This window comes from Camelus dromedarius, chromosome 12 (genome assembly GCF_036321535.1).
Source record: "Camelus dromedarius isolate mCamDro1 chromosome 12, mCamDro1.pat, whole genome shotgun sequence".
NCBI classification, from domain to species: Eukaryota; Metazoa; Chordata; class Mammalia; order Artiodactyla; family Camelidae; genus Camelus; species Camelus dromedarius.
This window is the reverse complement of record NC_087447.1, coordinates 6,704,221-6,713,514: the sequence shown is the minus strand read 5'-3', so window position 1 is coordinate 6,713,514 and position 9,294 is coordinate 6,704,221. Positions and strand designations below refer to the sequence as shown.

The 9,294-nt window shown below is 57.2% G+C and overlaps 1 protein-coding gene across 7 annotated transcripts; it reads right to left on the bottom strand.

Annotated features, from left to right (window-relative positions):
- Positions 1–529: 529 nt before the first annotated feature.
- On the bottom strand, positions 530–7,402 carry SLC25A45 (solute carrier family 25 member 45). 7 transcript variants are annotated; one of them, XM_010996005.3, is made up of 7 exons: positions 6,513–7,118; positions 5,504–5,547; positions 5,240–5,311; positions 4,743–4,928; positions 2,119–2,377; positions 1,830–1,969; positions 530–889 (listed from the first exon to the last, which is right to left on the bottom strand). In XM_010996005.3, the coding sequence occupies exons 1-7, from the start codon at positions 6,547–6,549 to the stop codon at positions 878–880; spliced, it is 750 nt and encodes a 249-aa protein (XP_010994307.1). In that variant the 5' UTR covers positions 6,550–7,118; the 3' UTR covers positions 530–877. The 7 variants fall into 7 exon arrangements, with proteins under 7 accessions (XP_010994307.1, XP_010994310.1, XP_010994305.1 ...); XM_010996008.3 differs by lacking the exon at positions 6,513–7,118 and adding an exon at positions 7,136–7,156 and having other exon boundaries at positions 530–1,969; XM_010996003.3 differs by having other exon boundaries at positions 530–1,969; positions 6,513–7,119.
- Between the last annotated feature and the right edge of the window lie 1,892 nt (positions 7,403–9,294).

Here is a 9,294-nt window from a genome sequence, read left to right as displayed (position 1 = left end):
GATGGGCAATTTGCACACATCACTTCTGCTCACATTTCTCTAGCAAGAACCCAAGCGCAAGTCCCCATCGAGGGGAACATAGCCTTGCTCAGTGACCAAGGTGCCCTGCAGCCACGCTATGACGATGGAGGAGGGGAGGATTTAGGGTACCACCTGCCATCTGTGGCACACCACCCAGTAAACAAGAGCTCCAAGGAGCACAGGGGGAATCTGGTGCCATAGGTCGAGCTGAGGTGAGTGTGAACTTAGGTGACTCATGGGAGACCGTCACAAGCCCCAGGTACAGCAGGAGTGGCAGAGTAACCGGCTCTGGAGGTGGAGGCTCGGATGTGCCCAGACAAGCTGTGGGATACCAGCCGCGTGACCTGGGACTGGTTACATACTGTCCCTGAGCCAAGGCCACCTCCTCTGTAAACTGTGATAATACTGTGCTTGTTTCTGTAGGGAGCCCCAGAAAGTGGCAGGAATTCCAGGGATCAGGTCACCATGAGGGGGCCCCGGTTGATCTCAGACCAAATCAGGACATTAGTGGATACAAATCTGCTCACTTTATTACCAATTAAGTGAACCCTTTCAGCCAGTTTTCAATTCCCACTTAGTGATTGAGATAGGTAAAGAAAACCAGTACCAGAGATGGGAGTGGGTGAGGCAGACACTGCTCCACTGGAGACCACCCGGGAGGGGCCTGGGCAGCAGACAGCTCAGGGAGGGGTGGGGGTCAGGACCAAGGAAGCAGGTGCGGAGGTTGGAGTCGGGGGCGGAGGTCCGGAGTGCGCTTCACTTAACGGGCACTTGTTGAGTTGCTTCAAGCATCAGGCTCAGTGCTGGGAAACAGTCAGAAGTACGACATGACCCCTGACCTCAAGGAGTGCCCAGTCTAACTGGGGAGCTGAGAAGCAAACACACAACCACGATTAAGCACAGGTGAAGGCTATGATCAAGGCACACGGGAGAGCAGAGAGGTCTGCAAACCCCAAAGTCAGTTCCAGGCAGGCGGAGGCCAGCAGAGGGAGGACTTCAGGAGACAGCACTCAGCCTGGGTCAGAGCGGGCTCAGCCCGCCAGGTGATGGAGTCACCCTGCAGGCCCTGCCCATTGTGGACCTCAAGCAGGACTGGGCTGCCGCTAGGGACCCAGGAAGAGGAAAGCTGGTGGGTAAGGAGGGCCTGGGAAGAGGGGAGTTTGGACTTTTTCCTGAAGGTGATGGGAGCTACTGAAGAAGATTCTGGATGAGAGGAGACTAAGGGCTACTCTCAAGTCCTGAGGGGAGAGGCTTGAAAGGAGGTGAGGTGGGAGGCAGGTGAGGATGTCATCACTGGAATCCAGGGAGGTGGTTAGCTCAGGCAGCCAAGTGGAGGCGCTGAGAGCTCTTACAGGGGTGGAGTCACAGGGGTAGGGATGGAATGTCACCAGCACCACTGGCTGTAAGTTTACTTCACAGACTCAGGAAGCAAAAGAATCAAGGTGTGTGTAGCTGGGAGGCCAAGGCCAGCCTTAGATTCTGGGCAGAGTCCAGGACCCCTGGCCTCCTGCTCCCCACGCTGTCTCCCCAGCCCTGTCTGTGAGTTGGAGGGGCCTTGGTAAAGAAAGTTCAGCTTCTTGAATCAGCATCACAAGCTGGTGCTTTCAACTTGGCCTCCAATCTGGGCAGTTAGTTGGGCGGTGGTCTCGCTGGGGGGCTGCCAGCTGGCCTGCCCAGGCTCATCCCCAGGAGTGGAGGAGGTACTCATAGCTGAGGAAGGTGACAGCGTTGACCGGAAAGGCACGGGCACTGTTGATGGTGAGCCCTCGGAAGAAGACCCCCAGTCCTTCCTGCCGGACGCTGCTTACCATGCAGTCCAGCAGCCCCCGGTACGCCCTCTGCTCCAGCCCGGCCATCTGCATCCGGGACTTGATCACGTCTAAGGGGGTGGCTGTGACCCAGGAGGTGATGCCAGCAAAACCCCCAGCCACCAGCACTGTGGCTGAGCCTGGGGTAGAGGAAGCCCAGGGCGGGAGTCACACTGGGGAACAAAGCAAACTTCCCCATCCATAGTCTCCCTCCCCTCCCTCCAGACACAGGCCAGCTCCCCTCCCTGACTCCTCTCGGTCCTTCACCCTCTCACGCCACTTCACTTACTGGGGTTCTGGCCATCCGGTGTGGATTGGTGACAGAGCCATTCGTAGGTGACAAAATAGATTCCCAGGGTGGGGGTGTCCCTCAGCGTCAGGGCCCAGGCTCCCCGGAACAGACCCCGGGGACCCTCAGCCTGGAAGATGGAGGCTGCACAGTGCACGGGGCCCCGGTACCGGGGCGGGGGGCTCCCTGGCTGAGCCCTGGGTTCTGTCTGGTTTTGTAGCCGGACTTTGATGAGGTCAAAAGGAGCCAAGCAGTAGGCCTGTAGGGAAGGAAGCAGGAAGGACCCAGGTGGGACTTTGGCAGGAACAGTCCCTTCCTCTCATTTTGACAGGAGGAGGGCAGGGGCAGAGAGGGCAGCGTCTTCCTTCAGGACCTTGGTGGCTCCCACTGCCAGCTCTCAGCCTCCTGCACTCGCAGTGGGAATGGGCCAGGGCCCCCCCTTAGCATCAGGCCCCTGACAGCCAGCGGCACCGCCCCACCCTTCAGCTGAACTTAAGGGTACTCACATGGACACGTTGCCTTGAAGAAAGGATTCAGTCTGTGCCACGTAACAGCAGAGAACTGACCCTCCCCAGGGTTAAGGAGGTCACCTCGATTGTGCTGGGGACTCAACTTCATAGATTCTCCCTCCCTCACCTCCTGCAGGACACCTCTCAGAGGCCCCTGGGTAGGGAAGTACATCTTGCAAACCCCGAGTACTATTGTCCCAACAGAAGGTGGGTGACAGCGTGGGATCTGCGGGTCCCTGAACTCTTATCACTTGGCTGAGGCCAGGGGCACAGGGATTTGGGGTCATATTGGTGCTGGGAGATGTGGAGGGAGGTTGAGGGGAGGGGCTAGAGTGTGGGTCAGGGATGCAGCTAGGTCAAGATCAGCTGTGAAAGTTCAGGTGAGAATTGAGGTCCAAACTGAGGTTGGCGTATCATTTATGGGCTTATGTGTTTTTTGTTCGTTTCGTTCTTTCATGGGAGGTACACAAGCTCAATTCCTCAGCCCTGGAGATGGCTGATGGCAGAAAAGTCTTGCGGCTGGCTCTGGCGATGATATTTAGAGGGTGACAGTTTGCTTACTTCCTCCCTTGCAGGAAGGCCAGGGGGCTGGGGTCCCTCCCTGTGAGATTTCACCCTAATGTCACCCTCCAGAGCAGTGCTGAGCTGAGGGATTCTCCAGGGGTGGGGTCCTAAGCCCTGGGCTCCTGGGGGTGAGGAAGTGGCTGGGCCAAAGGCAGGGGCAGGCAGAGGTGGGCTAGGGCCCCTCCCCTCCCCATCCTGTGCCCACAGGGCAGTGGGGACCTCAGACATTGCTGCTCAGTTTGACCGTGGCAGCCTTAGCCTAGTCAAAAGTAACTTTTGTGCACATCTGAGGTTGCCATTCCCTGCCCAGTGCTAACCAGGGTCACTCCCCACTTCTTCCTCCTCTTTTCCACACTCAAATACATTTTCCACTCCAAGACCCGGGCGTGATGGCAAACCTGGGCTCCAGTTGGTCCCTGGACCCCATCCCCATCAGTGAGTGATCCCAGTTCTGCCATCTGTTCTGCTTTCCGAAGAGCTGGAGGGGAGAGACTGAGGAGCTGGGCCTGGCTGAGCCTAAATCAGGCCACTTGGCCTGGGGGCTCATCCTCTTCTTTGTTTTTTGGGGGTGCGGGTCTCAGGGCTTGGGAAACATGCAAGCATGAACCCCGCATAAGGGGTAGGAAAAAAGCTAGGACTTCGGGTCTCGTGAATCATTAATTCACTCAGTGAGCCCCTGACCCTCTCCCGTGTCCTCGCTCTCAGCCCTGAGAAGTGTTAGGAGCATCAGGGCAGGTGTCGAGTAGACGGTGACCTAAGGCCCTGGCTAGGGTGTGGGGAGGAACTGGGTGCACGCCCTCTGCCTCTATGCTCAGGCCTCCCATTTAGCCGAAGTTGGTCCTGCTGCCTGGAGGCCTCTTTCCTCCACCCCCTCCTCAAAAGCCTGGTACTTAAGTGCTGAGAACAAAGACCAAAACCCAATGATTAGAGTCACTTAATGATTAACACTCTGGACCTCTACCAGCAGTATCTGTGGATGGGCCCCTGGCCCTCCGGGTGACGCTTATAGATCGCAGCCACCAGGCAGAGGGGCTGAGCGGGGCAGGGCTGGGGGAGGGGACAGGACCATGGCAGGACAGGAGGAGCTGGACTCAGAGCTCTGTGGGGACTGTCCGTTCTCCAGGGTGAAAGGTCATCTTGGAGAGAGGTCTTCCCACAGCTGGAGGCTGGCAGACCCCTCCAAAGGTGGGCAAGCCCTGTCGCCCCAGACTGGGGCACCAACTGCTTCTCCATGATGTCCCCTTGGCACTGTCTCCCCACCATCCCAGGTCTCCCTACCTTTTGCCCACTCTGTTCTCCATGACTGTCCCATCCAGATTCAGCCAGGCCAGGTCACAGGGAGCAGGCCATTTCCCCACAGCTCCCCGTGTTCCCCTTAGCAGGGCCTGGGGTCTGCATCTGTGGGTCGCCACAGGGGGCTGGGAGGGAAAGGAGTGAACTGACCATCACTGCACCCGTGTGTGTGTGTGTGTGTGTGTGTGTGTGTGTGTGTGTGCGCGCGCGCGCGCGCACTTGCCCCTGTGTGCACGTGCCCCCACAACGCCCCCTCACCTGCAGGAACCCCCCGGTGCAGCCAGCTATGAAGACGTGTGTGTAACTGGGCGCCTGGGCCCTCCGCTCCTGGTGGGAGGTTGCTGTCAGGGCCAGCAGGGCATTGCTGTAGACCCCGAACAGGACAGAGTTGACCACAGCTATGCTCACGATGGGGAAGCTCATTCCCTTGAAGAAGCCCAGGAGCTGCAGAGAGACACGGGGATGCTAGGCAAGGGGATGGGGGATTTAGAGGCCTCACCTTTGCCCTTTCCAGTCCTGGCAGGGCTTCTGCTGGCTGGAAATCACTCTGGCTGCAGGGAGGTGGAGGCAGGCTAAGGCTGGGGACGGCCTCAACTCCACCTTTGGGGCACTAAGCTACCACTCAGCCCCCCAGTGGCTCAGACTCGGGTCTCCTTTCTCTCTTCCAGGGCAGAGCCTTGTCGTGGAAGAATAAAGCTGGCACCAACTGCCCAGAGGGCTCCCACCCCAAAACCTTGAAGAAGCAGGCCACCCACCGACTCATGGCGGTAAGTCTTGACCATACAATCAATAATGCCCTGGTATGTGGTCTGGGTCTGCAGCCGCACCTGGACAGGGAGGACAGAGCAGGGTGGTAGGCTGGGCATCCAGCCAGCTCATCCCTCTGCCCCCCTGAGTGGGATGCCAGCCAGGAAAGAGACATGGGAAGAGCCTCCGTCAGCCAGGCCCTGCCCTCAGGGCACCCTGATGTCTGGTTCAGGCAACGCCTTTCATTCCTTGGGTGCCTCCCCTAGACTCACCTTTACAGTGTCAAAGGGGTGTCCCAGGACCAAGCCCAGAGCTCCTGTGGTGACAAAAATGTACCATGAGTGAGGCTCCTTGGGCCAGGCTAAGGAAGCAAGTCTGCCCAGAGGGGAGCGGGATTCAGGTAGGAGGAAGGGGGGCCTTCCTGCCAGGCTCCAAAGAAATGCCAGCTGATCCCCTTGCAGGCTCCTCCAGGCGAGGCTAAGGAGGTGTGGGAACAAGGAGTCAGTGGAGAGAGCCCTGGCCCTCCCTGGAGGACGCACATGCAGAGAGGAGGAGCCAACCACAGACGCACCGTGTCTGCCCCGGGACCTGATACCTGAGCATCTTGCTGACTTATCTAACCGTGTGGCCCTAGTGCTCCTGCTCCCGGCCCGCTCTTCTCCTTCCTACCTTCAGCTCACAGTTGCTGCGCAGGGCTTCCATCCAGGCGCTGCCCTCCTAGCGCTCTGCCCTGCAGCCAGCTGTGCAGAGCTGGGGGCCCTCAGGGGAGTCTCACTGGCCCCAGGGGAGGAGGGCCCACCTCCTGGTCTTGCCCTACACAGCAGATGCTGGTCCTGAAGCTTTGGGTGAGGTCACAGCCCTGGGAAGCAGGTTGGGAGTGTCTCTTTGCCCAAAGAGAAATGTCACCCAGAAGTTGAGCTGGGTCCACAGCACAACCGCCTCAGGGCATGCAGCCCATTGCCAGCTAGGGCACAGGCCCAAAGGGGAAGGCAGGACAGCAGGTGAGGTCAAAGGTGAAATTCCTGTCCGAGCTGCAGAGAGTGGTGCTGGCGGTGCAGGCGCTGCAGGTGGGCCTGGGCGGGCGCTCACCTTGGCTCCTCTCTGGGCAGTAGCACCCACCCACCCGCACCTTCCTCTCCTCCCCACAGGCAACTCCCAGGAGGCTCTGGGAGGTCCAGGGCCACCGGGATTTTAGCTTCAGCTTCTCCTTTGTCACCCACCTTCTCCAGGAAGTGATCCCTAATTGGGGTTGATGTGACAGAAGGAAGAAAAATGTCTCACCGGAGATCCAGCCTGCCACAAACTCCTCCGCGGGCATTGTCTGGCAGAGGCGGGCACTGGTGGCTCCAGCAGAGGAGACGCTGGTGAAAGTGTAATTCCACCCCTCCTACGGCCCCGGGACTGATAATCTGCTACTAATGTTTAACCCTGGGTGAAGGCCCGGTGCCAAGGCCTCGGGCACCAGGACACAGAATCAGCCAACTTAAGTGGCCTGGTGAGCTGGAGACCTGCAGAGTATGAAATCTCAAGGGGCAGGGAGGGTGGCCCAAGGTGGCCTGACCCCCCCGGCAGCCAGCAACAGCCTTGCAGCGTGACCAGGGCCACAGCTGGGCCCAGGCCCCGGTCGGGCCCCTCCAGGGCTTCCTCGGTCAGCAAGGGTTGAAGGAGCCTACTCAGGGCCAGGCCCTGCCTGCCCGGCCCGGCCCTGCCCTGCCCAAGCTCCCGTTCATCCCCACAGCACCACACGGGCAGGGGCAGGCAGCCCGCTCACCCCAGGATGGCTGCAAGGCCAGCGGAGGTTGGGCCCGGCCATCAGGGGGCAGGTCCAGCCTGAGGCAGCCAGGCGCAGCCAGGCGCCCAGGCGCAGGGTGGGAAGAAGGAAGAAGCAGAGAGGAGTGACTCACCAGGGCCGGAAGCTCGTCTTCTCCCGGGGTTGTGGGGTTGTTTACGAGTGACTCCCCCGCGCCTGTCATAAACAGCCTCCTTTTCTGCCTCTTCCTCTCCTTGCCTCTTTCCCAGGGGAAAGCTGGAACTTGGTGTATAAAGGGTGGTGTGTCTCTGCTGCGGGGTGACCGGGCTATGACTGCTCGTTTCTCTTTGGACAACAACCCAAACTGATGGGGCAGGGACCCGAACCGCTCTCTTCCTCTCTGCTTCCTTCGACCAACTATCGCTGCTGCTGGCCCATTAAACCTGCTATAGCATGAATGGTTATTTCAATTACCCTCTTGCTCTGTTCTGAGCAGAGTACAGTTAAGTACACTCACCCTTTGTTTTGAAAATGATATTTTGTATCTTTTGAAAGTTTGTTACATCTTTTTATAAATCAGACTTTGCTCATGTGTTGTGTGCTGCACAAGTGTCTGGTACTTTCATTTTTCCTACTCTGTCATCTCTTTCTCTCTGCCTCAGAGGGGCCAGTGTACATGGAATGGAAACAACGTGGGCTTTGGCCTAGTCTAAACCGGGCTCCATCTCAGCCCTGCCTCGGCCAGCTGTATGATCTGCGGCCAGGCCCGCGCTTTCTGAGACTCTTTGCTCTCACATTATTTGGGAGGTTTGGGAGGTCATCAGAGGAGGTTTCCAGGTGTTGATGTTGTTGACGAAAGCAATCAACAAACATTCTATCATAGAGATAAAAACAAGTTTTATTTGAGCCAAACTGAGACTGTACCCTGGAAGACAGCCTCTCAGATAACTGTGGAACTGCTCTGGAGAAGCAAGATTTTCAGCACAGTTTTATATCTTGTCAGAACAAAGAACATCAAACAAGTCAAGGATATATTCCTTCAAGTTTAAAGAAAAACAGATCAGCATGTACACTGTGAGTCAGTGTGGCCTTGGAACCTGGGAGGAGAGTCTTATCACCAAAGGGGCACTGGCATTGGCATCCCAGGAAGGGAGGAATTTGGTCTTTATTTGCAACATAGAGATTCTTTACTTCTGGTCAATGCACCCTTTTTTGTAATAATTAAAGCAGATGTACAATGTATGTTTGATAGGCTGTTCTAGTTAGCATAAAATTCAAATTAACTCATGTATAAGCCAGAATGACTTCCCCATTACTCAATATGTGAAAATTTCTTTTATCAGTGTCCACGTTCAGGATCACATCCTCCAGGGCCACATTTCTGACTTTTTCTGTTAAACTCACGTGGATGCCTTTGAGGTAAGGCCCGGAGGATGGCAGCAGTGGGGACGTGGAGGCAGGCTAGGCTGCACTCATGCTACCAGAAGGTGGGGCAGAGCATGGCAGCAGACCTGTGGCTGCAGACAAAGTGCCAACTGCAAGGTGGGCTGCAAACAAGGAGGAAGGGGGCGTTAGGAGAGCCTGGTGGCACAGATGTAACCCGTTCTTGACATCAACAGCCATAAATATACTGTCAGATTTCTATTCTCAGGAATGCTGGGAAGTGGGGGCTTGGCAGAGGGAGGTTGAGAAGGAGGGGGTCTTCTTTTAAGGGCATGGAGATCCAGGGCTCAGGCGCCATTGCCCAGAGAAAGCTGTGAAAGCCCCAGACTTGGCGCCAACCCCTGGAATCACCTTAATCCCTCCTTTCCCTTCACCTCACCATTCCATGAGGTCCAGCCCGTGTTACTATTACTTTCAAGACAGATCCTGAGTCCACCCCCTCCTCATTTCCTCCACTGCTACTGTCCTGACCCAAAGCCACTGTCACCTCCACTTGGATTCCTGTCCCCAACTGGCCTCCCTGCCCCTCTGCCATCTGCCTGTCTGTTCTCCACAGCAACCAGATGATGCGGTTGAAATGTAAGTCAGACCCTATCTCTTCCCTACTCCACACCCTGCAATGCCCCATCCTGTTTAGAGTCAACCAAAGCCTTCCTAGGCTCTGGTGCCCTCGAGGTGTCCCCGTAGCCTCTGACCTCCTTCTCTTCTTCCCGCCTGCAGGTGGCCTCCTCTGGCCTGGGCTCCAACGTCACCCACACAGTGAGCCCACCCTAACTGGCTCACTGAATTTTGCCATCTGCCCCACCCGCCCAGCATTGCTGGTTCCCCTTCCCTGGCCCAACCTTGTCTTTCACTCATCAACTTCTGACA

Excerpts from the sequence above, each read along its gene's own strand:
- SLC25A45 (XM_010996003.3), bottom strand. The coding sequence starts at position 6,549 with ATGCCCGCGGAGGAGTTTGTGGCAGGCTGGATCTCCG. Across the intron at positions 5,548-6,512 it reads TGTGGCAGGCTGGATCTCCG|GAGCTCTGGGCTTGGTCCTG; the intron begins GTGAGACATTTT and ends TTGTCACCACAG. Across the intron at positions 2,378-4,742 it reads GCACCGGGGGGTTCCTGCAG|GCCTACTGCTTGGCTCCTTT; the intron begins GTGAGGGGGCGT and ends CCTTCCCTACAG.